The sequence below is a fragment of the Colletotrichum jinshuiense genome, chromosome 9 (genome assembly GCF_051148585.1).
Source record: "Colletotrichum jinshuiense chromosome 9, complete sequence".
NCBI lineage: Eukaryota > Fungi > Ascomycota > Sordariomycetes > Glomerellales > Glomerellaceae > Colletotrichum > Colletotrichum jinshuiense.
The window spans coordinates 2,304,984-2,329,933 of NC_139316.1; the positions used below are offsets into that span (position 1 = coordinate 2,304,984).

The 24,950-nt window shown below is 57.1% G+C and overlaps 6 protein-coding genes across 6 annotated transcripts; 1 reads left to right on the plus strand and 5 right to left on the minus strand.

Moving 5' to 3' along the window:
* Positions 1 to 76: 76 nt before the first annotated feature.
* EsH8_IX_000630 (heat shock protein 70 family) lies at positions 77 to 2,222 on the minus strand (the record flags this gene model as incomplete). Its single annotated transcript, XM_083266966.1, has 3 exons — positions 77 to 1,875; positions 1,936 to 2,134; positions 2,196 to 2,222. 3 exons carry the CDS (start codon positions 2,220 to 2,222, stop codon positions 77 to 79), a joined length of 2,025 nt encoding a protein of 674 aa, XP_083130531.1.
* Positions 2,223 to 4,996: 2,774 nt separating this feature from the next.
* Positions 4,997 to 7,455, plus strand: EsH8_IX_000631 (uncharacterized protein; the record flags this gene model as incomplete). Its single annotated transcript, XM_083266967.1, has 4 exons — positions 4,997 to 5,019; positions 5,078 to 5,146; positions 5,226 to 7,268; positions 7,371 to 7,455. 4 exons carry the CDS (start codon positions 4,997 to 4,999, stop codon positions 7,453 to 7,455), a joined length of 2,220 nt encoding a protein of 739 aa, XP_083130532.1.
* Positions 7,456 to 7,794: 339 nt separating this feature from the next.
* EsH8_IX_000632 (FAD dependent oxidoreductase) lies at positions 7,795 to 9,181 on the minus strand (the record flags this gene model as incomplete). The annotated part of the gene is made up of 2 exons (XM_083266968.1): positions 7,795 to 8,919; positions 9,080 to 9,181. 2 exons carry the CDS (start codon positions 9,179 to 9,181, stop codon positions 7,795 to 7,797), a joined length of 1,227 nt encoding a protein of 408 aa, XP_083130533.1.
* A 491-nt stretch (positions 9,182 to 9,672) lies between these two features.
* EsH8_IX_000633 (putative serine esterase-domain-containing protein) lies at positions 9,673 to 12,999 on the minus strand (the record flags this gene model as incomplete). The annotated part of the gene is made up of 1 exon (XM_083266969.1): positions 9,673 to 12,999. One exon carries the CDS (start codon positions 12,997 to 12,999, stop codon positions 9,673 to 9,675), a length of 3,327 nt encoding a protein of 1,108 aa, XP_083130534.1.
* A 2,183-nt stretch (positions 13,000 to 15,182) lies between these two features.
* Positions 15,183 to 17,888, minus strand: EsH8_IX_000634 (E3 ubiquitin-protein ligase; the record flags this gene model as incomplete). The annotated part of the gene is made up of 3 exons (XM_083266970.1): positions 15,183 to 16,155; positions 16,205 to 16,714; positions 16,774 to 17,888. The coding sequence occupies 3 exons, from the start codon at positions 17,886 to 17,888 to the stop codon at positions 15,183 to 15,185; spliced, it is 2,598 nt and encodes an 865-aa protein (XP_083130535.1).
* A 3,659-nt stretch (positions 17,889 to 21,547) lies between these two features.
* Positions 21,548 to 23,732, minus strand: EsH8_IX_000635 (Zn(II)2Cys6 transcription factor; the record flags this gene model as incomplete). Its single annotated transcript, XM_083266971.1, has 3 exons — positions 21,548 to 21,809; positions 21,868 to 23,324; positions 23,373 to 23,732. The coding sequence occupies 3 exons, from the start codon at positions 23,730 to 23,732 to the stop codon at positions 21,548 to 21,550; spliced, it is 2,079 nt and encodes a 692-aa protein (XP_083130536.1).
* Positions 23,733 to 24,950: the final 1,218 nt, after the last annotated feature.

The window sequence follows — 24,950 nt, forward strand, 5'->3', positions numbered from 1 at the left end:
TAATCAAACATGCCAACAAGCTGTCATCAACTTGTGGTTGTGGTAAAAAAAGGTTGAACTAGGAAACATGGAGCATTTAAGGCTTCTTCTCCTCCTTGTTCTCGGAAGCGTTGGCGTCCTGAGCGGGCTGCTCGCCGGACTCAGCACGGGCCTTGTGCATCTTGTCGAAGAGGTTCAAGCTGGCAACCTGGAGCTCGTCGGTCTTCTCCTTGATCTCGGCAGCGGTGGCGTTGCCCTCGCCGGCCAAGCTCTTGGAAACGTACTCGCGCAGGGAGGCGATCTTCTCACGAATGCCGTCGGCCTCAGTCTTGTCAAGCTTCTCAGCGTACTCGTTGAGGGCACGCTCAGTGTCGTTCAGGACGCTATCGGCGCGGTTGGCAGCCTCAATGGCACCCTTGCGCTCCTTGTCGGTCTCGGCGTACTTCTCAGAGTCCTCAACCATCTGCTGGATCTCAGAGTCAGACAGACCAGAGCCGGAAGCAATGGTGATGGACTGGTCCTTGTTGGTGGACTTGTCCTTGGCGTGGACGTGGACGATGGAGTCAGCATCGATGTCGAAAGTGACCTCGATCTGGGGAACACCGCGGTGGGCAGGGGGAATGCCGACCAGCTGGAAGTTGCCAAGCATCTTGTTGTCACGGACAAGCTCACGCTCACCCTGGTAGACCTTGATCTCGACAGCAGTCTGGAAGTCGGCAGCGGTGGAGAAGGTCTGGGACTTCTTGGTGGGGATAGTGGTGTTGCGGTTGATGAGACGGGTGAAGACACCACCGAGGGTCTCAATACCGAGGGAGAGAGGGGTGACGTCGAGCAGCAGAAGGTCCTTGACCTCACCAGAGAGAACGGCACCCTGGATCGCGGCACCAATGGCGACAGCCTCGTCAGGGTTGACAGACTTGGCGGGGTCGCGGCCGAAAATGCTCTTGACGGACTCGGCAACCTTGGGCATGCGAGTCATACCACCGACGAGGATGACCTCCTGGATCTCCTTAGCCTGAAGGTTGGCATCCTTCAGGGCCTTGCGGACGGGGTCGATAGTACGGGTGATGAGGGGGTCAACCATCTTCTCGAGCTGAGCACGGGTGAGCTTCTGGTTGATGTGCTTGGGGCCGGAAGAGTCGGCAGTGATGAAAGGCAGGTTGATGTCGGTAGAGAGAGAAGAAGACAGCTCAATCTTGGCCTTCTCGGCAGCCTCACGGATACGCTGGATGGCCATGCGGTCACCGGAGATGTCGATGCCAGAGTCCTTCTTGAACTGCTGGACGAGGTGGCGGACCAGGTGGATATCGAAGTCCTCACCACCAAGGTGGGTGTCACCGTTGGTGGACTTGACCTCGAAGACACCGTTCTGAATCTCGAGAACGGAGATATCGAAGGTACCTCCACCAAGATCGTAGACGGCGACGATGCGGTCGTCCTCCTTCTCAAGACCGTAAGCCAGGGCAGCAGCGGTGGGCTCGTTAACGACACGGAGGACGTTCAAGCCGGCGATCTGACCAGCATCCTTGGTAGCCTGACGCTGGGAGTCGTTGAAGTAGGCAGGGACGGTGACGACGGCGTTCTTGACAGGCTTAGAGAGGTAGGCCTCGGCAGTCTCCTTCATCTTGTTGAGGACGAAGCCACCAATCTGAGAGGGAGAGTACTTCTGGTCGCGAGCAGACACCCAAGCGTCGCCGTTGGAGTGCTGGACAATCTTGTAGGGGACCTCCTTAATATCTCTCTGGACCTCAGCGTCGGTGAACTTGCGGCCGATCAGACGCTTGGTGGCGAAGAGGGTGTTCTCGGGGTTAACGACGGCCTGGCGCTTGGCAGCGACACCGACGAGACGCTCGCCATCCTGGGCGAAAGCAACCACGGAGGGCGTTGTGCGGGCACCTTTAAGTACAGTCAGTATGTTGTTGGGAGGTAGCGATGATTCAATGGCAAGTCACTCACCCTCAGCGTTCTCGATAATCTTGGGGATCTTGCCCTCCATGATGGCGACGGCAGAGTTGGTGGTACCGAGATCGATACCGATCACGGCGCCCTGAACCTTTCCATCAGAAGATGTTGACTCGTGGCGAGCAAACTTGGAGGCGAAAGGCTGGCGAGCGAAGCCTGCCGAGCGGGCGACCGAGCTGGTAGCTCTGGGAAGCTGGTACGCGTTAGCATGCAAACTCTGACTAGTCGCGACAGCTGTTCTGAGGAAAGCTTACAGCTCTGGAAAAGCGTGCAGACATCATCTTGCCTGGCTATGTGTGGGTATAACAAAAGAGGATGGATGAAGGAAATGGAGGCTGCGCGCGGAAAGGAATGGAAAAGCGGTTATTATAGAGTACAGAGTGATGGATGGGTTGGGGGAGGGAGGTGGATGAGGTGCGAGGAAATGATGATGGCAGGAGAGTCGAAATTTTTTGACCCGAAAAATGATGCTCGCCCCCGGTCATAGAAGCCGACCGAATCCCGCAGGCCGGGTCACCGGCTTTGATTATTCCGACAGCTAGAGCCCCACCAGCAGAAATTCTCTGTGGCTCTTGGTGTCCACGAGTGGAGGGAGCTAGCACACGTGACGAATGAATGGCGGGAAAAAGCTGGAGGTAACGGGAACGCCCGGCCACTGCTGGTAATGAACTTGAAGCTAGCGTACGTGTCAGCGGCCATGTACGGAGCTTGGACAGTTCAGCTGGGAATTTCTCGGCTCTGTTGAGCTCCTTGAAGTGGCGGCGAAGCTTCTGACGCGCATGTGGAATTGTATTGTCAATCGGTTGATTTGCGTGGTTTGATTTGGGATTGCATTGCTGGTTGTTGGCGGAGCTTCCTCCCTAGCTAGTCAACCGCGGTCACTTTACTGTGGTCATTGTACCGTGACACCTTTGTCGTTCTCCTAATAGACAGCTACGAGCTACACATCTGAGGGGAAATAGCTTGCGTTGATCAAGGGTACCTCCCTATGGAACATCTACTGGCGGGTTTTGAGGGCCGATACTCGGCAACAGGTATTGCTGACTAGGTATGAACGCGACAGATGTGGTCCCGTCCTGACCCCTACTATGGTAGCTTCCGAAAGTGGAGAGCGGCGATGGTCCGGTAGCCCCGAGGTCGGGTAAATATTGTGCAGAAAGTGGGACTTACCGGCGGCCAAGAACTCTTTGTCGGCTTTGTTTGGCATGTCTGTTCGTGTATACCATTGATTCCCATTGCCGAAACATACGCTGGCTGCTACAATATCTGATTGCTTCCCGGTAAGCCCGGTTTGGACGAATCGCAATATGCGGCTTTTCTACTGAACAATTTCTTTTCTCGTCAACCCCTAGTTCTTAGAGGTCCTGCGTGGCGAATTGCGATTCTGAGGAGTGATGACATGTGCTAACTTGCCTTGGAATTGAACATCGCGACAAATCACGTTGCCAGGGCTTGGGTAACTACCAGCCTTGCCTTCGCTTTGCATTGGACAGCGACTTCTTAGTACATATGCCATCCATAGCAGATGCGGAATGAGTAACGTCAGGGAGCATGGTTCAATATAGGTAAAGTAGAAAGCATGACAGGTCCCAAGCGCGTTGTGGTCAAGCAACATACTTCTCCGTCTACCACACGATCACTCCCAACCTGAATCGCAAGGTCGTTCTCGTCATATGCGCGGACATCCTTAGTCATTCAAATGGGTTACCTCTTGTGTATCGGCTTGGGTATACAACGTTCAATTCAATCTGCTCACAATGGCAGTGTCATGTGTCTGGTGGCTTAAAGCGGACCACTTATCAGGGTACTCGACGCCCTACAGAGTAGATCAGCAGTAATGGTACACCGACATGATACGAAGTTACTTTATATGGCCGTTATTACCTCAATGGTACATGCTGGTTATTTATTTTATTCATTTCCTGCGAACTTTAGTGTTGGCTTTCCCTCTTGTGTTGGTATGTCATTCGAGAGTGATACAGGACTACTATATGGGCATCGACGAGGCTGCATAGTTTGCCTCAAAACTGTCATAAGGTTAGTGTCGCACCCGTACATAGTAGGGGTTACATCTAGACTCGACTGGTTTGCAGGGGAAAATATACTATTCTGGCCGACTGTGCAGCCAATTCAAAAGATACTAGATCTTTCCACTGTAAACTTCTTGGCTTTGCCAGATGCTCTCAGAGGGGCAATGGGGCTGTCAAAACACAGTCTAAAATATGTTAAATGGGGTTTACGTTACAATCTAGTTCTTTATGTGGGCTTGTCTCTGCATCCGATTTGGGTATTGCTGATAATGCCACTTGGAGCACGCGAAGAGAGTTGTTACGCTGCATCAGACGCTGCAAAAAAAAGAAAAAAGAAAAAAAAAGTGCCCGTCTGGATTTCACTATGGATCACCAAGGCCCCATAGTTGGACAAGGTTTAACAATTGGACGGGGATCAAGGAGTGATGGAGGCGACTGCGGATATTTGCCGACATTATCCTGATGGAGAGGCAAATGGCTGTTGAGGCCCATTTTCTAGACCAGTTGGAGCCTATTAGCTCGACGAGTGCCGTCATATGTAGGTTAATGAATACCTCAGGCCCTCAATGGCGCCTTTCGCCTCGAAGAATAACGATCCACGCGACTGAACGTCGGTTTAGACCACAGGCCAATCCGATATCCGAGCAGCCCAAGCTCCCGACGCACCGGCCTCGGCAGCTCGAGTACGTACTACAGACCCATGTACTTCCTTGCCTTAGAAATCCAGAGCACCGCAGCACCAACCAACCAGGACGAAGGGGAAATCAGAACAGGCCCCTCCTGCCATACACGGACGTCATGCGGAAAGTTGCCTCTCGTCTCGCGCAACTCACTTCGTCCTCAAACATCCGACCCTAGAATCATCCCACAGCTTCTCAAGTCCCTCCGGACTCACCATCGCCCCTTACCGCATCGCTGCCCAAACCTATCGCATTGAATACACGACCGGCGCAGCTCGACCTGGCGTGCCTCCGCGGCTACATGATTACTTCCTGACGCATCCTTTGGCCGCTCCATAAGCCATCATGGCTGTGAAAGGTGGCGTCTCGTATGTCCCATTCGAAATAGCCATTACACGTCGCCGTACTAACTCGTTATGACTGTAGCTACTACCCGACGGACAATCTGATTTCCACGAAGCCACGAAAGCACTACCGCATTCCTGTTCGATCTCAGTGTGTCTTCCCTATCATCGGCTAATCATCGCCATACGCGCCGTTGCACGCGGACACTGCTAATCAAATTGCTCTTCAGACACTGGCAACTGCGATCGCTCATCAGCGCCGAGAAACAGAACTCTGTCTACTTCCCGGGGGGCGCCGGCAGCAACCATGTCCAACGCCTCAACACGACGACCAACGAATGCGAAACCGTCAAGTTCCTCTCATTTTCGCCACGATGTCTAGTTGCCGAGAATGGCTGGGTGTGCTGTGGAGGAGAGACGGGCGAGTTCACTGCGATTCAGACGGACGGCGCTGGTGATGATGACAACAATCTCGATCTTCAGCTCAACCTGGAACCCGATGCTCGACTCCCACTCGGATTCGACTCGGATTCTCCCCGTCCCGAGGATACAGTCTTCTCTCTTCTCGCCCAGTCAAGACGATCAAATATGAGCAGCAGGCTCAACAAAAGCGTCATTGCCAAGAGTCAGAAGCTAGCGCGCGACCGCGTCAACTGCATAACGCTGTGGTTTCCGCCCGTCGCCGGCCCGGTGCTTCATGGTGCATACACAGAGCCTACCGCCGTGCTAGCAAACAATGATAAGACTGTGGTTCTGGTCGGATTGCGCGACTTTGAGAACCAGGAGAAGGTCGAACCATTGGACGTGGTGACGTACCCGGACTACGTCAATCGCGCCATTATCTCCCCTGACGGTCGACTCTTGGTTGCAATTCTCGATGACCCATTTCTGTACATCCACCATCGCGTTGAGGCAACATTGGACGAGAATGGCCCATTTAGGAACGACGACAGGATCGAGTATCGCTGGGAGCTGTGTGGCAAGATATTGCTAAAGAGCCAGCGCAGAGACGACGGCTCCGACAGCAGAGGGAGCTTTGCGGCGTGTTTCTCCAATACCGGGGCGCATTTGGCCGTTGGGACACAATATGGCACCATCTCGATATTTGATGTTGCTAGCCTCACTGATCCGGACGTCGCGGATCCATTGCTGACGTCTTTCACTTCGTCCCGGCCAATGGCTGGGTCTGGGGCCATCCGCGACATGGCTTTCTGCCCTGGTCCGTATGACCTTCTGGCTTGGACAGAGGATCGTGGCCACGTTGGCATTGCCGACTTGAGAAGTGATTTTGTACAGCGTCAGATTCTGGACATCAGCGCCAGCGACGACTACGAGCACATCCCCATTCTCGATCGAGCCACGATCGACCCTCGCCTGCTGGAGGGCCGTGGCGACCAAAACGATACGCTTTCATCTATATTACCAGACGCTGGCGAGGCCCGGCGGCGGCGGGGGCTCGACGGCCCAGGACGCCATCATTTAGCCCTTACCCCGGACGAGACACGAGTGCTTGAGGCTCTGCAAGAGGAGCGGAGGAGGAGAGAACAGAGGGACCGGATCGCAGCACGCATGGCGGAGCAGACACCACAGCAACCGCCGATGCAGTTTTTTGGAGGGATGCCCCCTTTGGGAGGGAGAGGCAGCCGAATTGCTGATCACGACACTGGAACAACTACACGAACAGCACCAACCACGCGAGCACGAAGCAGCAGCGTTACGCGTGGTCTTGGAGAGCAGAGCGATATGCCGCGTACAACGGGTGAACGCAACGACAATGCGAATCAGAGTGTGTCCAGGGCCATCGGAGACCTTCTCGGCAACATCCGCGACTCGAGAGAACGAGCTCAAGAACGCATACGTACTGCCCAGCGCCTCATTCTGCAGTCAAACACCGACCGTGAGCGCATGTTGGACCTGGCGAACCCCCATCCACCGAGGCGCTCGGCAAGCTTACGGCCAGGCGACACTTCTGCAGCGACACAGCGTGCTTCAAGTGGGCTGCGCAGACCGACACCCTCCGGGAGCGGGTGGGCAGATCTTGAAGCACTTTATAGCCTCTCGTTCGAGAGCAACATTCAAGATCTGCGGCAAGCCGTCAGAGATCGGGACAGAGACCGTTCGTCGATATTGCCGTTGCTCAACTCCGTTGCAATCCGCGAGCTAGAAGAACGCAACAACCGTCGACGAGTTGTGCTTGAGCACGGTGTTCACGAGGCCCCTCCAGAACCCGACAACACCGCTGGGATCTCGTGGAGCGAGGATGGCAGAATCCTGTAAGTTTGGGCTTCAGTTTTTTCAGAGGGATTGATTTCCCTTTCCTTTTTCTTTACCTTTTTCTCCATCGTTCCACGGAAAGCAATGCGCTAACAAACCAGGTACGTGGGCGCGGAAAACGGCATTTACGAGTTCCACGTCGATGTCCAGGGTCGTAAGTTTCACCCCAGCTTGACGTTGCGGTAATTTGTGAGATATCTTGTTTGCTTGCTGGCGTTGGCGGGCCAATGATGGACTATGGTATGATTGTATAGCCGAATATGTAACAGCCGAAGGGATGGCGTTGGGGGTGTATGGGCATGTTATCCGGGGCAGGTTTTTTTTTTATAGGTTTTGACGACAAACACGCATTCCCCGAAAAGCTTGCAGCGACGTATGGACTTGACTTCTTTATTAACCTTGATTTGGATGGAATTATGATGTATTTTGACAGCATCTTCAACCAAATGTGTGGAATACATGTATTGCAGAGCGTATGTTCTGGCGTTGGTCGACACTTAGGGCGAACACAGAATGATGACGTTTTCATCTGTACAGTATCTCGTCAACCCGCTCGGCGATGGCCAGGCAGCTTGTGAGCCCTGGGCTCTCGATACCCAGCAGGTTAACCCAGCCCTCGTAGCCGTCCTCTTTCCTAATGATGAAGTCGTGAAACCCCGTGCCGTGCGCCACCGCTCCCAGCTTGCCCAGCTTCGGCCGGATGCCTGCGTAGTCCGGCTCCAGACAGCTCTCGTCCAAGTCGGGAAGGTACTTCTTGATGGCCTCAATGGCGGCCGGCAAACGCGCGCTGTTGACGGCCAAATCGTCGGCAGAGTCAACCCACTCCACGTCGGGGCCGAAGCGCACCCGCCCCGCGAGGTCCAGCGTCAGATGCGTCCCCAGCCCGCCGGCCCCCGGCTCCGGCGCCGGATAGATCAGCCTGCCGACCTTGGGCGCGGAGCTCGCGTACGAAAAGTAGTTGCCCTTGGCGTAGAACATGCCCCGCCTCTCCTCGGCGGGGACGATCATGTTGTGCACGTCCACGGCCCCGAGCCCCGCGGCGTTGACCAGCACCTCGGCCGTCACGGCGCTCTCCTCTCCCGTCGTCGGGTCCCGCACGCGCACCTCCCACCCCCGGCTGCCCTTGTCACCGAGCGGCGACACGCCCGTCACGACCGAGCTGAGCGCGACGACGCCCCCCGCGTCCTCGAACAGGCCCATGAGCCCGACCATCAGCCCGTGCGAGTCCACGATGCCCGTCGTCGGGCTCTCGAGCACGCCGGTCTCGGCCTTGACCCCCGGCTCCAGCCGGCGGGCCTCCTCCTCGCCGACCCAGCGGACGGGGACGTGGATCTCGTCTTTGCAAAAGTCGTGCACCTTCTGCAGCGCCTCGCGCTGGAGCGGCGTCTGCGCGACGATCCACTTGCCCGTGTTGGCGTGGCCGACGCCCCGCTCGCGGCAGAAGGCGTAGAGGAGCTCCTTGCCGCGGATGCAGAGGCTCGTCTTGAGGGTCCCCGCGCCGTAGTAGATGCCCGCGTGGATGACCTCGCTGTTGCGGGACGACGTCTCCGTGCCGACGGCGCCGTGCCGCTCGAGGAGGACGGTAGAGGTACCCGGGCGCTGCGCGAGGGCCCGGGCCGTTGCGAGGCCTACCGCGCCGCCGCCTACGACCTGTAGTGTGTTGTCAGTACTATTATTGCGGGTTGCCTTCTTATTGGGCGAGCAAACGACGATGCACGGTGACCCGTGTTGATCCCGCTGCATGTCGGAAGCATCCTTCCCCCTTCCAGATGCGGCCGCCGGAGGGGGGGGGGGGGGGGGGGGGACTTACAATGTGGGTGAAGTCGGCTCTCGCCGAGGCCGTGGTCGAGAACCCCCGCCGGGCCCGTTTGAGCCCATTGACCGACGTCGCAGATAATGACCTCAGCGACATGTTGGCTAACGTTTTACTCTACGCGCGAGCTTGGGACAATCGATCCCCGGAGGTTTTTGGACTGAAGAACGTTTACAGATGTTTCCACTTCCTGATGACGCCATCCCGGGATGTTTTTGGCCCCCCCACCCGGCATCGCAACGGCAGTTAGTCAGGCACCCGGGGACCCGCTATAGGTGCTAATGCGGCGCGCTGCTACAATAACAACCAAACCCCCCCCCCCCCCCCCCCCCCCGCCAGTGAGTAGTCGTTGGATTCAGAGTGAAACCGATGGTTGGCATACCTGGGTAGGCAATGCCACTTTCGAGGGCAACATAGTAGACATGCCATTCTGGCATACATATGTACGTATAGCACGGCGTTAAATGGCAGCGACGGCAAGGAACAATCTATAGTCATCAAAACGTCGTCTCGTCGATTAAAACAGTATGTATGTACGTATGTGTAAAGATATTCATGTGCACGCTAGTCTTCGTGTAGAGACGATGTCATTAATCCACCCCGCCGCCATCGTCGTTCTTGACCTCCGGTTTGGGCGACCCCTTGCGCGCCGATCCTCCCCTGCCCACGATCTTCTCTGTCCAGCTCCAGCCCCCAAGGGGCGTCTGCGACTGATTCTTGTCCTTGTCTTTGAACTCGGCGTCTTTTGGACTCTTGGCGCTCGCTGTTGTCGCCGTCGTCTCGCTGTCGTCACTGTCGGCCCAGTCCCGGTCACTCCACGTCATTGAGTCGACCCTCTCCGGCCGCGTCCTAGGTGACCTCATGGCCCTGGGCGGGCTGGCAGATGAGCTCCGTGACGATGACCGGCGTTTGGGCGGTGCTTGCATGTCTGGCACCATGTCCTGTGCCTCCCACTGGGAATTGGGAGATAGCATGCCCGGTGTTGGCTTATCGCTCGCGCCGTCTTTGGTTGGCGCCGCGCCGCTATCTTTGACCTCGTCACCAAAATCGTTCGGTGGCTTGCCAATGTCGTACGCCAGCTCGCCAGCAGATTCGTCTTCGTCGCGCGTCCTTGCGGTGGCGGAATCGCTGAAGTGAGCGTCGACCAAGTGTTTAACGACAGGCCAGCCGTAGGCGTTGGCGAACATCCGACGGACAATAATGTTGTTGTGCGCATCAGGCTCCAGCTTGACGAGAACCTTTCTCCACGCAAGACCGCGGTGATAAGCACGAGCAATCTTTTCTTCCACCCGCATCTGCGATGCGTCGATTTCCTCGTCGGGACCCTTATCCGGGTTCGTATTGGCCGTGTCATCGTAATCTCGCGTTGAGTCCATGGTGCCCTCGTGGGAGAAGCGGTGTGCCGGGTGGGGAGACGAGTCCGTGCTGGTCCTTGAGCCGCCGGAGCCCGTAGAGGCAGCCCGTCGGAAAGTGCTTCTGCGAGACGCCAGCGAGCCAGTCGGCTTCTTCTTGAGCGGCGGGGGCGGGATGTCCGCCGGGTGGTAGACGCGATCGTGGAAGATTGCTCTGGGGCGTTTGGACGGGTCGATGAGGTACTCGGTGGTGGGGATCTTGGGGTTGATCAGGTCGTGGGCAGACTCGAAGAAACTCGTCCTCGGGGGTGCGATATGGCGGTTTCCTCTCTCAAGCTCATCGCCGGCAGTGACCTTGGACGCGCTGGACGACTGCGAGATCTCGTCAAAATTGATTGTCTGGCTTCTCCTGTAAATCTTGTGTTGCTTGTTTGACATGCCAGGCGTCTTGGGCTGCGCTGGCTCGCTGCCCTTGAACAATGAGAAGAAGCCGGAAAATGGGCCGGTGCTGGACCCGTCTTTGGTGCCCTCGGGCCCGCTCTCGTTATACGGCGTCGGTACCGAACGCAGGCTTGCCCTGTCGTCTTCCATCATTGCGTTTCGTGGCGGCTGCGGCACCTCGACGGCGTTGGTGGGGGCGGTCGGTGTGATGTTTCCAGAGTGGTCGTCCGTCGTCTCTTCCTCTTCCTCCTCTGGCGGGAGCGCGTTGGTCCTTCGTGGAGTGGGCGCCAAGCTGCCGCCGGTCAATTCGGCCCAACCAGCACCCACCAGAGTCTCGACCAAGCCGGCGTCTCGTCGTGCCTTCTCCACGCGTCCTAGGCCTTGCCAATCCAAAAACAGGAGGCAACTGGTCCTGAGCGGCACGATGCCGTCGTTGACAACGTTCGAGTAAACCGTCCGGTTACGGAACTTCTTGAGCGCCGTGTGGGCTGGTCCCGTTGGCAGGATCCGTAACAGGGGCTTCGACTCTGGCTGGACCTCGCCCATGACTCTCTTGTGTGCGCTCTCGCCTAGGTTGCTGACGATGGCACCCCACCCGCTCCTCGCAATGGTGGGCGCTCGCCATGTGAGACCAAGATCCTGTCCCGTCCTGCCGACCAGGCCAAAGTCCAAGGCGAACTTGACGTAGAGAGGGTTCTCGTTGCTCAACCCCAGGAAAGGTGTGGCCAAGGCGACAAAGTTGATCGGCTTGATTTTGTCAAAGAACTCTGGAGAATGTTTTTGAATGTACGCAACGGCGTATGTCTGTATCAACCCACCCAATGAATGCCCGATGAAACTTATACTGGTTATTCTAAATGGTCGCTTCTCTTGCACTTCTTCTTTGTGTATCGTGCTATGCTTGTGAGCTGCCTTGCTCTCTTCTGGTTCGGATTTGTTAAAGACCGCAGCGACTGCGGCTTCCGCGGGCTTCTTCTTTGACGGCAGAAACGGCTGGTCGGGGTATGACATGGACAGGATGTACCTAGCCAGTCTCTTGCCCAGGTACTTGATACCCCTTTCCGTCCTCGTCGCGTTGCCCGAGAAGCCACGCACGATGACTTCTTCATCGTCTCCGTCATCTTCAGCAGGGCTGTCGTCTTCAGCCACGTCTTTTGAGCCGCCACCGTTTGCTTCTTTCTTGTCCTTTTTTTCAGCGTGCTCCTTGGCCCGTCTTGCCTTGGCATCGATTTTGGCTTGCGCCACCGTCTGATCAATGCTTTCTTTCAGATACAACATATCCGCACCCAGGTTGCTGTGCAGACCATGGGTGAGGACAACCAAATGCACCTTCTTCTGCTTCATCTCGGGTTTTTTCTCCTCCTTTGGCCTTTCCTGGGTGACGCTCTCGACGGGCTGGTCTTTCTTGGCCCGGCTCTTGAGCCGATCAATGTTGAGGTCGTCCCAGCCCGGAAGCCTCGGGGTGTTCCACAGTGCGGCCGTGTCCTCTACCTTCAGCCCTATCGCCTTGGAGAACACGCCCCTCGGCTGCGCCGGATGGTGGCCATCCTTGGCACCAATGCTCTGCTGGTGATCAGCGACCTTGCCGGGCTGAGGCACCTGCGCCTGACCACCGATGACGGGTAACGAGGAGCTCAGGTTCAGCGACTTTGCGTCCCTCGCCAACGTCACCTCGTACCCGACGGCGGCCGAGGTCGAGAAGATGACCTGCGACGACACCTCGACGATCCACGAGGCGCTCTCGGTCTCCTGGTCCCCGACGGCTGCGCCGCCAAAGTGCCTGCCCCCTCCGGTTCCTGCGCTCTGCCTTATATGTTCGGGTACCACCAGCTCGCACTCCCACGAGCCGCCGGCCTTGAGCATGGGCTCGAATTCGGGGACGCCATAGCGGCGGGGGTTCGCGAATTTGACATTCGGGTTGAAGTTGGACGGGTAGGCGGCAGCGCCGAGCGTGTAGGGGCCGTGAACGAAGGCGGCGCGCAGGGCGATTGCGGAGGTATTGCGGACGCGCAGGTAGAGGCGTTCGGGCGAGGGCAGAATTCGGTCGTGCGAGGGCGTGTAGGTGACGGTGTAGCGGACGACCTCTCCGATCTTGACACTCCCGACTTGGTAGACGAGGAGCATGGTGGTGGTGGTGGTGTTGGTGTTGAATACGCTGCGCCGAGGGAGGGAGAATAGGCAGGAATGTCGGCGGGTATGCGGTGAGCTGCTACTGTCGCATTTCCGGGCGGTCGCTACTCGAGGGAGTTGCGGCGAGAAGCTGCTGTGAGGAAGGAACCCGCAAGGTTGAGTCGATGGCTAGTTTAAGAGGCGACAGAAACCGGGTTGCGTGCTCGATCTCGCATTCGTAAGGAAGGTGGGAGGAAGAGCTGAGAGGGCATGTGAGGTGTATCCGAAGTTAGGGAGAGAGTCAGAAGTTGTAGGATGGGATGGAGAGTGGGAGACAGAGAACGGTAGGACCCCGGAGGCTGCGGCGGTCTCGACCGGTAGAAAGTAACGGGACCTATCTGACCGTACGGCTGGCAAATGTATGCAGGTTCCAAGTTGATGTACCTCAAGTCTCAGCAACAAGCATTAGCAGAAACACGACGATTGCAGCATTGGTAGAAGCAGCGATAGCCCGAGAGCGATGGAGAGCACGAGGGACCCGAAAGACCGGGGGCAGCCGCTAAAGAGCATGTAGATGCACAGACAACGTCATTGGGCGAAGCATTTCGGCAGCCCTGGGATCAGGTCCCCTTTCAAGCCCCAAGGACCCAATCATAAAGTACCTAGGTACTCTGCGTTGTGTGCCCGACTGTGGGAAAAAGAAAGGCGAGGCCTCTGTCTCACCCCACCACCCGGTCAGTTTTCTCCGTTCTCATTGATCCAACGTGGGACTCGTCCTGCTAAGCTCAAAGTACCTGCCAAGGGTAGGAATAAGCAGAGTTACCTTGGACCGGAGCCCCGCCCCTCACGCTATATTATGTACAAATCCGAGAACACCACATAGCAGCCGCCTCCCTCTTTGCAGGGTACCTCGACGTCCGTTTCGGAGGTTTCTGTTTGCCCAGGCCCTCGAGTAAATCTCTACAGGCATCATCAATATGAGAATCCCATGCGGGATGATGGGTACGAACAGACTCTCGCTCCTTCTCCAATCGTGGGGGCCATGTGAAAATGCCATAAACACAACCCAGGCGAAGAGGGGAGCGAGGTCCAAGTGTCGTCACTCACCTCGCCAGACCAGGGTCGATTAGCCAGCATTCTCTGGTCTTTCAAGTCGTTGTCAAGTGAGAAGATCAGAAAACCCCACAGTTTACACAATTCTCTGCAAGCATCGCCGGTCTTGGCAGGGGGGGATAAGCTCCCGATCAACGGACATTCATCGAGATGCCATAGGCGGGGCACGTCCGTCCTGATCGAGTCTATACCTCGTTTTGTGTGTGAGCTGTATGAAAACACGATGTGTGCGGCGGACGTGCGCCCAGTTGTGTGGGTGCGACGCATCTCACCCCGCCCGTTACTTGGTGAGATGCGGCGTCGCATGCAAGAGTGTAACCGGCAGGTCCCTGAGCTCTGAGATGGCCCGTCAATGCGAACAGCAAGTCAGGAACGGTACCACGCCACGATACCCCCCCTCTCTCCTCCAACGGGCCCGACGGGAATTGCAGATTGCGAGTCAAGTGGTGTATTCCGCCTCAATCCCCTCCCACTTCTTTTTCCTACCAACCAACATGGAAACGGCGTGCCTTGTCGGCCCCGGGCCCAGGCCTATAGGCGCTCGATACCCAAACTGCCCAACTCTGGCGCACTCATGCAGACAGCTGCCTGTCTTTTCGGCCAACAACATCAGAAGAAACTGGACACAATGCCATGCATGTATGGAAAATTGGGAACGTGCCCACCACGCAGAGCTCTCCAAGAAGGGTATCCTCCACGTCCTTCGTTGGTCCACAACATTAGATGACGAGACACATGGGACTCGATGCCGCTCGTCCTTCGTGCCGCCACCCAGCGCGGACTGGCCGAGGCAACAGAGTTCACATGATGAGAAAATGCAGTTGGGTGAGGCAAGACAAAGCGAGTAAATCTTTAAGTGACACTCGCAGCCGTCCGTGTGGTATTCCCTCTCAAAACCCTATCCATGCCCACATGAGGTTGCAACGCGCCTATTATTACAAGCATAACCCCACGAAATAGCAAACAGCCTGCCCCAAATGTGCAACGTCAACAAAACGACCAAATAACAAATCGTCAATCGTGCTGTGTCCTGTATCCTGTTCTGTCGTCAAAAATATTGTGCTCCGTCATAAGGGTGCCGTGCCTCAAGCCAGAGCGACAGGCTCTCCCTCAGGCATGCCCGGCCGCACGTGGTTCCGCCACTCATAAACCCGGTTCATTCCGCGGCCCACACCCGTGAGCCCGGCGAGGGTCGATGACCTAGGTTCTTCTCGCATTCGTCTCCGGCTCCGGGGGGCGTGTACCTCCGCTTCTCTGTCGTAGTCGTGGGCGATCCGCCCCGGCACCACGCGTTCGGATGGCCGCGTCGTCCTGGCGCTATTGTATAATTCTTCCTCCATTGTGTGCCTTCTCAGCATTGGAATCGGCGGCGGAGGACCCATACCCATCGCCGCCATGGGAGGAGGAGGACCCATGGGAGGAGGAGGACCCATGGGAGGATGCCCCATGGGAGGAGCCGTCATGGGCGAGAGTGATGCCAGCGGTGGCATCATGCCCGGCCGCGGCGCGCCCGTCGAACGGAACTCCGAGAAGCGCTCAGCCAGTCGCTGTCCCAATGGATCCTGGAGGCCTCTCGCCCGGTTGACACCCGACATGTAATCCGTCGGCAGCGGCCGCTCGAATGCCGCCGGTGGCGTTGGAGCTGGTGGCACGGGTGCGGATACGAATACGTCTGGCTCTCTTCGATAATCATCATTCATGAAATGGCCGGCCGTGTTCCCGATACCAACGATATCCCCGTATCCTCTGTCGTAAACATCGTCGACCTCGTAACATTGCAGCGTTCGAGCGAGGTCTTCGTCGCGGGTTTCTCGGAACCTCCGCATCAGTCTGTCGTCGTAATCCTGCGATCGCGAACGGGGGGGCGGGCCCGAATCGACTGCCGGTCGACTGCTTCTTGATACGGCGCTCAGATCCAGTCGGTCTAGTTGCTGAATCGCCTGTGGCACTTGCATATCATGAAGTCGGTCCGCATCCGCCGTCTCATAGTTGAACCAAGGACAGTCGCAGCTTTTCCACTTTGTGCCGCATACCATGCAAAACTGTGCTCCGCAGAGGCTGTTCTGATCAGCGGGGTTCAAAGACCAAGGGAATGTAGTGTCCTTACCAGGTCATGTGGTTGCAGCCTTCCTTCAGCTCAACCATATGATTGCACTTGTAGCATCGTTTCCAGCCCTCATCCTTGGCATGGTCCAGGAACCTGGTTGTCTCCTCGTCGTTGGGGCATTCCCTAGAAGAATGCCATCTACTGTTGCAAGTGCAGCATACCTTGGTCTTGCATCGGCTGCATTTCCCCTGCTTGCGACCTCCTTCGCTGCGTATTATATTTTGCGGCTTAATCCACGCCCCGCAGCTCTCCGAAGGGCAATAGATACGGTTCCGTGCCGAATACTCTTGGAATTTCCTGTTCCACTTCTTCTTAAACTCGGCCGAGAACAGGTGGTCGACGTGCTTCAAGGCGATGTTCTCGGTGCAGCATTTGGGGGGCATTTGCTGAGGGTCATGAATAGAAATCTTGAAGTTCCTCTTCAGGCACGCGTTGCACATCCGATGCCCACACTTCAGCTTCGCGATCTTGCCAGAAGGGAAATCCTCCATGCAAACAAGGCACTCAACTCTAAAAGGGGACTGTCAGCACGTGCAGGATGATCAAGAGGTTTTTGGACGTTGGCCTACTGCTTAACTGGCTTCTCGGACGAATAGGAGAGAGTGCTCCCCGTGAGCAGGTTGCCCAAGAAGCTGGATGAGTGTCTGTGTGAGGAACCCGTACTGTGTGTGCGCGATGTGACATGCGATGCCCCTGACGCAGTATTGGAGCGACGGACTGGTCGAGTTTCTGCGTGGACAATCTGGGGCGGATGTCTTCTAGAGTGCCTGCTCGGAACCAAGTCAGAATCGCCCCAAGCCGGGGAGGCCTCATATGCCAACCTTTTGGAGGAGCTGGGGGGCTTGGAGATGTCATACGTCTTCGGCGACGGGCGATGATGACTCGGTCTCCTGGCAGGGCTCGGAGAACGTTGTCTCGAATGGTACCTCACAGAAGCGGGCCGGGACGGGCGAGAACGGTGCCGGGAAGGCGAGCTGCTGCGTCCGTCTAGGGATTGTCGTGGTGTGTGCTCAAGGGAACCATCGTCCTCTTCCATATAGACAATCTTCCGTATCTTCAAGCGGCGCTTCGGCTTCTTGTCATCCGCCGGCCGCCGGCGCTCGACCACAGTATGGCGTGCAGGTTTCTCGTGTCTGTCCTTTTCACGCCTGTCCTTTTCACGCCTGTCCCTGTCACGCCGCCGCTCCCGCTTCTCCTCCTCCGTCGAAACGCTGGTTTCCGACTCCTCGTCCGTCTCGGTCTCGGAGCCGGACCGCGAGGACCTAGACGACCGTCTCGATTCATAGGCCTGGCGTGACCTCGAGTGGTGAGCCGACCTCGGGCTCCGCCCATGCCTGGAGCTCGCCCGGCCGCCCGAAGGCGACTCATCCTCGTCATAAGAATCGTAGCCATGTCCGACCGGGACCCTTCCCCTTCTGTACGGCGTGGCCTTGGGGGTTATCGGCATCGTCGATCTGACGGTGGCAGGCGCACCGCTGCTGGTCTTCAAGGGTCGGGTCCGTTCTGGGGACGAGGTCATCTCGTCGGGTCCTTGTATAAGGTCTTTAGGTCTCCGGTACGGCAGCGAGTCGAATGTCGTCCCACCATCGAAGCGCCAATCGTAGTCGGCGGCGGGCGGCGGGCTGTGAGGGTGTCGCCGTCGGCTGGTCCTCCTGTGCAACTCTGCGCCATCTCGATAGGCCATTGGGCTGTGGTCAGCCTCATCCGGGAGGGAAGGAGTTGGGATCGAGGCGGGACGGGTGTCGTGTGAAATCGACGGTCGAGAAGGAGTGCACCCGGACAGCTGGTTGCTCGTGAGTGGGTGGTTTCAATGCATGCCGTAGAGCTGTGATTGGGCTTTGACGACGAGTTGCATATCGGCCATGCACATGCAGGCGTGCAAGAGGTGATAGTGCGAGCCCTGGAAACCCAAACGACAGCGAATGTTTGCCTCGCTCTGTGGTGAGGTATCAATCGGGCAGCAGTGGAAGCTGTTTGGTCGGAAAGGGATGTGGAGAGGAGTAAGAAAGGCGACAGACGGAGCTGGGGACGAAGGAAGGGAAGCGTTTGCCGGGGCGTTGGATGTCTTGTTGGATCACCACGCGCAGAGAAATCAGGTTACGATGAGCAATAGGGGGCTGTACATTTGGTTGGCAGCCTAGGGCATGGTGCAGAAGCAACTGGCCAACACGTGAGGCGACGAAAGGGAAGCATCCGTCAGACCTGAAAATTGACAGAGCGAATCGAGCCCGTTTGTGACAGAGTCATTGCCCGAGCTGCACCTGAGAGCGCGCCACTGGGCCAACCGATTGGCCCCTATTGTAGTGGCGGGGTGAACTTGTCTCTGAATCCCAACGTCTCGTGGCCCCCGCCCTGTGCCCCCGTTTTCACGATCCAACACCAGTAATAATGACTCCTCCCTTTTTTTTTCCTTCCTCATCTTTTCTTTTTTGGCGTAGTCGACATTGAATAATCCATTTCAGCTGCGGCGGGCTGTTTGACTTTGGTTCCATCCCTTGACACGGAGAGTGCGGACGTCTTACAATCGTCCGAGCTAGCGGCCAGTCCGATGTGATGAAGTGCGGGAGCGGCTACCTTGACAGCAAACCATGAGGCGAATAGGTGCGAGGCTGGCGTCGCTGAGCCCTTGTTAATTCCTGTCCAGCAGGGGCCTGCCCGCTACCACAGGCGAGGCGAGGCAACCGCCGGAGCTGCCTGCGCACGTGCGTCTGCCCTCGCATTCCAGTGCCATGACCCCAGCCCGTGGCTGCGGCGCTGGGCTCACACGGACGCTGCTATTTGGCCGATGGTCTCATGTTGGAAGATGCAGAACATTCACCACCTGGTTAGTACACATGGTATGCTGCGAATTTTGAGGGTCTACCCTAATCGTAAAACCCACCTTCCCCCACCGACTTCTCGAATGCATGCTTGGAACGCGAGGTCGGTCCACTTCGGCCGACACTAAAGTAGGTCGGGGCATCGGTCTGCCGACGCTTACGGCTCTTCGGGGCCCGATTGGCTCGAGTGGGGCCGACCCCGACCGGCGGTGCCCGAGTCAGAGGTGTCCTTAGTCGGCAGACCGCTTTATTGCAATCATTGAGGGCATCTTTTTTCTTCCTTCAGATGGCCGACGAATAGAGGTTGGTCCTTGGCGGGCTGCCCACACGCCGCAGCCGACCAGTGCCTCCCAGCCCCGGTCTCGTGGGATACTCCGCTATCTTCTCAGCACGACGCACGTGGCTCTGCGCTAGGAAGTCTTACTAGCAAGTGTGCCGTTCGTGGGTTGCCTCCCCTCCGATGTCGCGGCCATAGTCGACGGCTCCCGCGCAAAAAAGTGAAATCTTCGTAGGGCTAGCGCTAGGCAGGAGAAAACGCTACTTGGTCTACAGACGGGCCTTGCCGCCCTCGCCGACAAAGATGTCAATCAACGGCAAGCTCCAACTTGTCCATCACGAGCCACTCCTGGTCGAGACCCACGTTCCTTGGGAACTTGTCTAAAAACCCGTCAGACGCCAGTCCCTCGCATCCATCGCCATTCTGGATCGGCACAGGCATCTTTCGATTGGTGGATCTTCCGTCTTCCACGCACACATCCCCTCGCCCGATCACCCGGTCCCCACACCGCGCACCGCGCACCGGCACTCAAAAACGGGCACTTACGCCCGGCGCTACGGTAACATCTATCAAACCGACGGCGGCCGGCAGGCAGGTATATCAGAGGAAATAGTGACAAGGGCACGTCGGACACTCGCACCCAATCTACGGTCCAACTAGCATGACTTTCCTTTAGGTGGAGGTAGTACATTGCTCAGCATCGACGTCGTGCCTGCATTACTACCTCACGGCACGGCATCCAAATGCTGGTGACCAAAACCGAAGCTGGCGGCAGTCTGCTCATACCGTGCCGAGTCTTGGTCCCCAAACAACCAAGTGAAGTTTCGGATAGGTGGGTATTACTTCTACCGGGACGCTACAAAAATCATCGTGGGCCATCATAGTTTTAAACACGTTCATAGGTCACCAGCCCCATTGCCATGAGATTTCACGTAGTCATATATACCCGAGAAGTAGAGCACTAGAAAAGGAGGGTATGATGCAGCGCCGGTATATCGACGCGTGACTGCCCTGTGTTGGCCGTTGACGCACGTCTGCTCTGTCCCTTTCGCGTATGCAACTCCCAGCAGGTCGGAGAGACCCCGCAGAGACAGGTCGTTGGAGAAACCCCCCTTGACGAATAACAAGGCTGCGTGTAATTTAAGTCAAACCAGGCTTGCGGTCGACCTTCTGCATCGGACTAATGCTGCAACCTGCTGTTGGATCGAGTCTGGAGAAAGGAGCAGTAAATGACACGGCAAAAGGATAACTGTGCACGCCTGGGCCAGTCATTGCATTTGTAGGTACAGAAATGGGTATTTCGTCAGGCAGTGTTATCCCGCACAGTTCTATCATCGTCAAACGTTGACGGTTGGTTTTTTTTTTTTTTTTTTGAAACAAATCGAGCCTCCGGAGTAGACAGAGATGCCCCTAGATCGCCCAGAGCTTACTTACATAGCCAAGTCCTACAAACTATCCTTCCAAATGAAAGGCCAAAGCACATGCGCCTAGCCAATTTGCTGTGCACTCCTTGTATGGCTCCTGCCGTTCTCAAGTTGCTGACCAAAGCTGACAGCTGAAGAGTCATCCCGTCCATCGAACCACTCTGTCTGTGAAAAGTGATAGCTGTCCGCCCTGTTTCCCGCTCTGGAGATGGCGGGGGACGAATCTCCAAGCGGGATGGCGCCGGATGGATTCATTGGTTCGCTGGTTGGACGCCGGAAGTTCGGTCCGAATACAGCGTGAGACAAAGTATTACCCGCCAACCAGACTTCTCCAATTTGCCGGCAAGACCAATCATCTTACAGATGGTGCAACCCCAGATTGACCCTGCACCCCAGATGTTTCTTTGGTGTTCACTGTCCAATGCAACCTGCACGCGCCTTGCCGCTATTGCGGCCGTACGCCTGCTTCCCCGGGTTCAGAGAAGGGAGGCGGGGAGCACCCGCCCCGCACGAGGGCAGGATAGTCAAGGATCAGTGACGGAAGGGCGGTTGTCCATGATTGATCCTCGGGTGCATTTGCTGTGCTGCAATCAGGCGCCTCCCATTCTTCAACGCAGGCTCGTAGTCTAGCGTCCCGTAGGTAAAGACGGTCATGCTGGATTTCCTGAGCAGGGCCGCAGTAAGCACGCGTGAAACTGAAGTCTGCACTCCTGTCATGCGCAGGTATGTATGCGAGCCGTATTCTTGGACACACGTTGGCAGGCGTGGGTCGGTTTCCGGGGGACTGGGCGTAGGTCGTATAGGCCGTGGGGTGAAATGGCTTTCAACCGCTCAGGTATGCCCTCCTTCTTACTTCGGCCTCTTTGATGATTTCTGCTGCCAAGCTCAGACTTGGGGCAAGGGTCGAATATCGCTCAATTTCCATGACCACGTCGTTAATGATCTGGTCGATGGTTTCCCGGTGAGGAACGAGGGTGAGGAGGATGCTGCTCAGAGAGGGTGACATGGTTGCACCCATGACCAGTAGCGTCTGCGACACAATGGAGAGAGCTCCTTGCCACAGGTATGGCATATGTCCGGCGTGACTGCGGCAATTTTTAGCACCAACGCGGCGAAAAGCTGATTCGGCACTGAATGACTTACTGTTGAGAAAGGTGCTCCAACTGCCGGATGGAGGCTTCCAAGCACTTGTGGCAACTGTCTCGCACCGCGGGGTCCAGGACTGCCTGCTCGTTGTCCAATACGGCTAGGATGTACGGGCGGTAGATGATTGTCCGGCAAGCAAAAAACCGCAAGCGCAACACCGTCTGCACCGGATCGGCAAGTAGGGTGCGAGTGAAAGGGAACTGCAGCGGCATTGGCAGGCTCTCGTACCACTGCGTCAGCTGAAAGTCGAGTTCCGCCACCACCGGCTCCAGGCTGGTGGTGGAAGCCATCGAGTCCTTCGAGTAGATCAGCTGACTGACCCTGTTGAGGAGCCGCCGTAGAGCAATCTCCGCCAAAAAGTACCAGAGGTCGTCCCGACCAATCGCTTCCTGTTCCTCGCCCTCGAACCCGCCAGGAAGGCCAACGTTTTCCTCAAACTGGACGACGCCTGAGTGTGGCAAATCCAGCTCGGCCAGCAGGTCGCTTTCGAACAGGAGAGAGTTCCAGTAAATGCGTTCAGTCAGCTCCCGCTGGTTGGGCGGGACTCTGTTCGGCGACATGAGCAAGAGTTGCAATTTCGTACTGGTAGTGCAAAGGAGGTTCCAGGCCTCGAGAGGCCGCACAAGGTAGAAGAGGTAAGCCGAAGCCAACAAATGACACTGGGCCGCCAGAACGTTATTCGACGTCATCATGCCTGGCAGGAGCGCCCATGCGGCAGTGAAATACTGTAGACCGGGTGCATCCTCTCCGGGGACTATTCTTGAGATGCTGCCTCTCAGGCTTGCTTGGCCCAAGGCCAGTACTAACAAGACGATGCAGCTCTCGGCGCCCTCGCGGAAGCCGTTGGACAGAGCCGTCCGGTAGTGGCTCCTCCATGTGTATGGGTTGACGCAGGCATACCACACGTTGACGCGCTCAAAGTAGGCCTCGATGTAGGCAGTCGTGTTAGAGAGATCGACACATGGTGTTTTTGTGAGGGAGTGCAGAGGTTCGCGGGCCATTTCCAGCTGGAGGAGAATTTGCGGGTCGTACGGTCGTGACACGAGATCGCGGATGAGAGGCCACTGCAGCAGGTGCAGGGCCGCATTCGTGTGCATCTTGGGCATGGTCGATATGTTTGTCGGGTTGTTCCACGTTCCCAGGCCGCCGTTGGGAATGATGGAGACGAAGTTCCCGGACCCTGACACTCCCATCATGCTGTCCCCGTTGAGTCCCGACCCGTTGCTCATGGAGGGGGACTCTGGGTTGATGGCGATGCCGTTGCCTTGCCCTGAAACCATGTTCATCTGCAGCAGGCTTTCAATGCGGTTCAGGCGCTCCAGAATCAGCTTGTCTCCGGCGTCCAGCTTGATGCCGGGCTCTCTGTAGACACACTCGGCACCCAGTTCGGTGCAGAGCTTACACTTTGGCTTGGTTCCGTCGCAGCGAGACTTGCGGGACCGACACACTTCGCACTGTTGCCAAATTAGTACAGCATCTTACTGAAGGCCGGTTGCACATACTGCGATCGTGGCCCTCCTCCGCGGATAGTCGATGCCGACGTCTGTGTTCCTCCTCTTGAGCGGGTTGGAACCCTCATCGCTGGGCGGCTTGTTCACGCCATTGGCCAGAGAATCGGGACGGTTGTCTGACGACTGAGACATATTCCGCGCCTTTTGCGCCGAGCCGAGGATTCCATCTCTGCTAAAACTAGGCGTTCTTTGCGTTTTGAGCGAAGAGGGCGACTTTAACGGATGTATGCCGTTGGACAGTGAAGGCGAGAGGACCTCGATGTTGAAGGTCTCACGCGACGGCATGGGAAAGGACCTCCCGCCGGTGCCGGTGACCGAGCTGGGAGAGTCACCCGTCGAGGACGGGGACATGGCCTGGGTCCGGAGGCGAAGGAGTTGCGTGGACGACGTGATGGGCAGACGTTGGTGCACCGCGACAGCGCAGCACAAGACAGGCGGCGGAGGGCGTTGGACGGGTTGTGCCTGGGCGGCGACGGATAAAATAAGCTGTGGTGATGGTGGTGGTGAGGTGCGAGGCTGTAGCTGACAACGGCCGGCAGGATGCGAGCAGATTCGATTACACTGGGCGTAGCTCGGCGGAAGGCGTCAGGCCACGCTCGAAGCTATCGAGACAGCGTTTCACAGGTTCCTTGAAGGAGGGGGGGAAACGACGGGACAGAGAGGAGGGAGAAGGGATGCACGGCAGTGGAGTAGTTATTATGGGAGAAGCGCTGACGGGAGAATTGGAAAATGCGGAGGATTGCATACGGGGTTGCTGGAGGTGGTGCTGGTGTGCGATGCTGGTGCACCAAGGAAAGGGCAGCATTCAACGCGCAAAGGTACCCGAGTGTACACTGTCGCTACTCTCGCCGCCAGGTAGCTCTAGCCTCATCCCCTTTGCGCCGGACCCCGGCTTGGAGTCGTTGGCACCGGTGGCAGACACGCAGTCCCCATCCACAGCAGGCCATCGGCCAGGCTAGACCAGTCAGAACCGACGGCTGCAACGGGCATGGGACGAAACGGGGATGGGATGGAAGAGGAAGAGATGGGGGACCAGGGTCAACGGGGGGGGGGCCACGCTAAAGGCTGCAGGCTGTGTCGCTTCTCCATTCCCCAACCCGACCAAGGAACCTGCCTGGGATGGGGAACGTGGTGCCTGGCGCGGAAATACGTTTGTTGTGAGGGTGTGTTACACCCTGAGCCTTGCGCTGGAGATGAATCCGTACGAATACACGCCCAGTACCTCTGCGAGCGCTCGGTTCGGATTCCTTGTCAACCTTGTCTGGTGGAGGGAGGGGCGGGTTGGTGTGGTTTGCGGCTTGTCTGTGTATTTGTCGAATACTGGCGCCTCCCTCCAACAAGAGAGCAACGGCCGGGCCGCCGCGGGAGGATGGTAGGAAGAGGAGCTCGGAGGGCCGTTGCAAAGGGTTTGCGTCGTGAATACTCACCCACCCGTCTCCGAGCACACCGACAAGTTTGAGCACTCATGGACATGAGTTCGTGTGCGAACGGCGGCATGCTCTCTCAATGTGTACAATTCAGCGACCTAGACTGAAGCTACTGTCCGTGCGTCTGTCGCCGAAGGCCGGG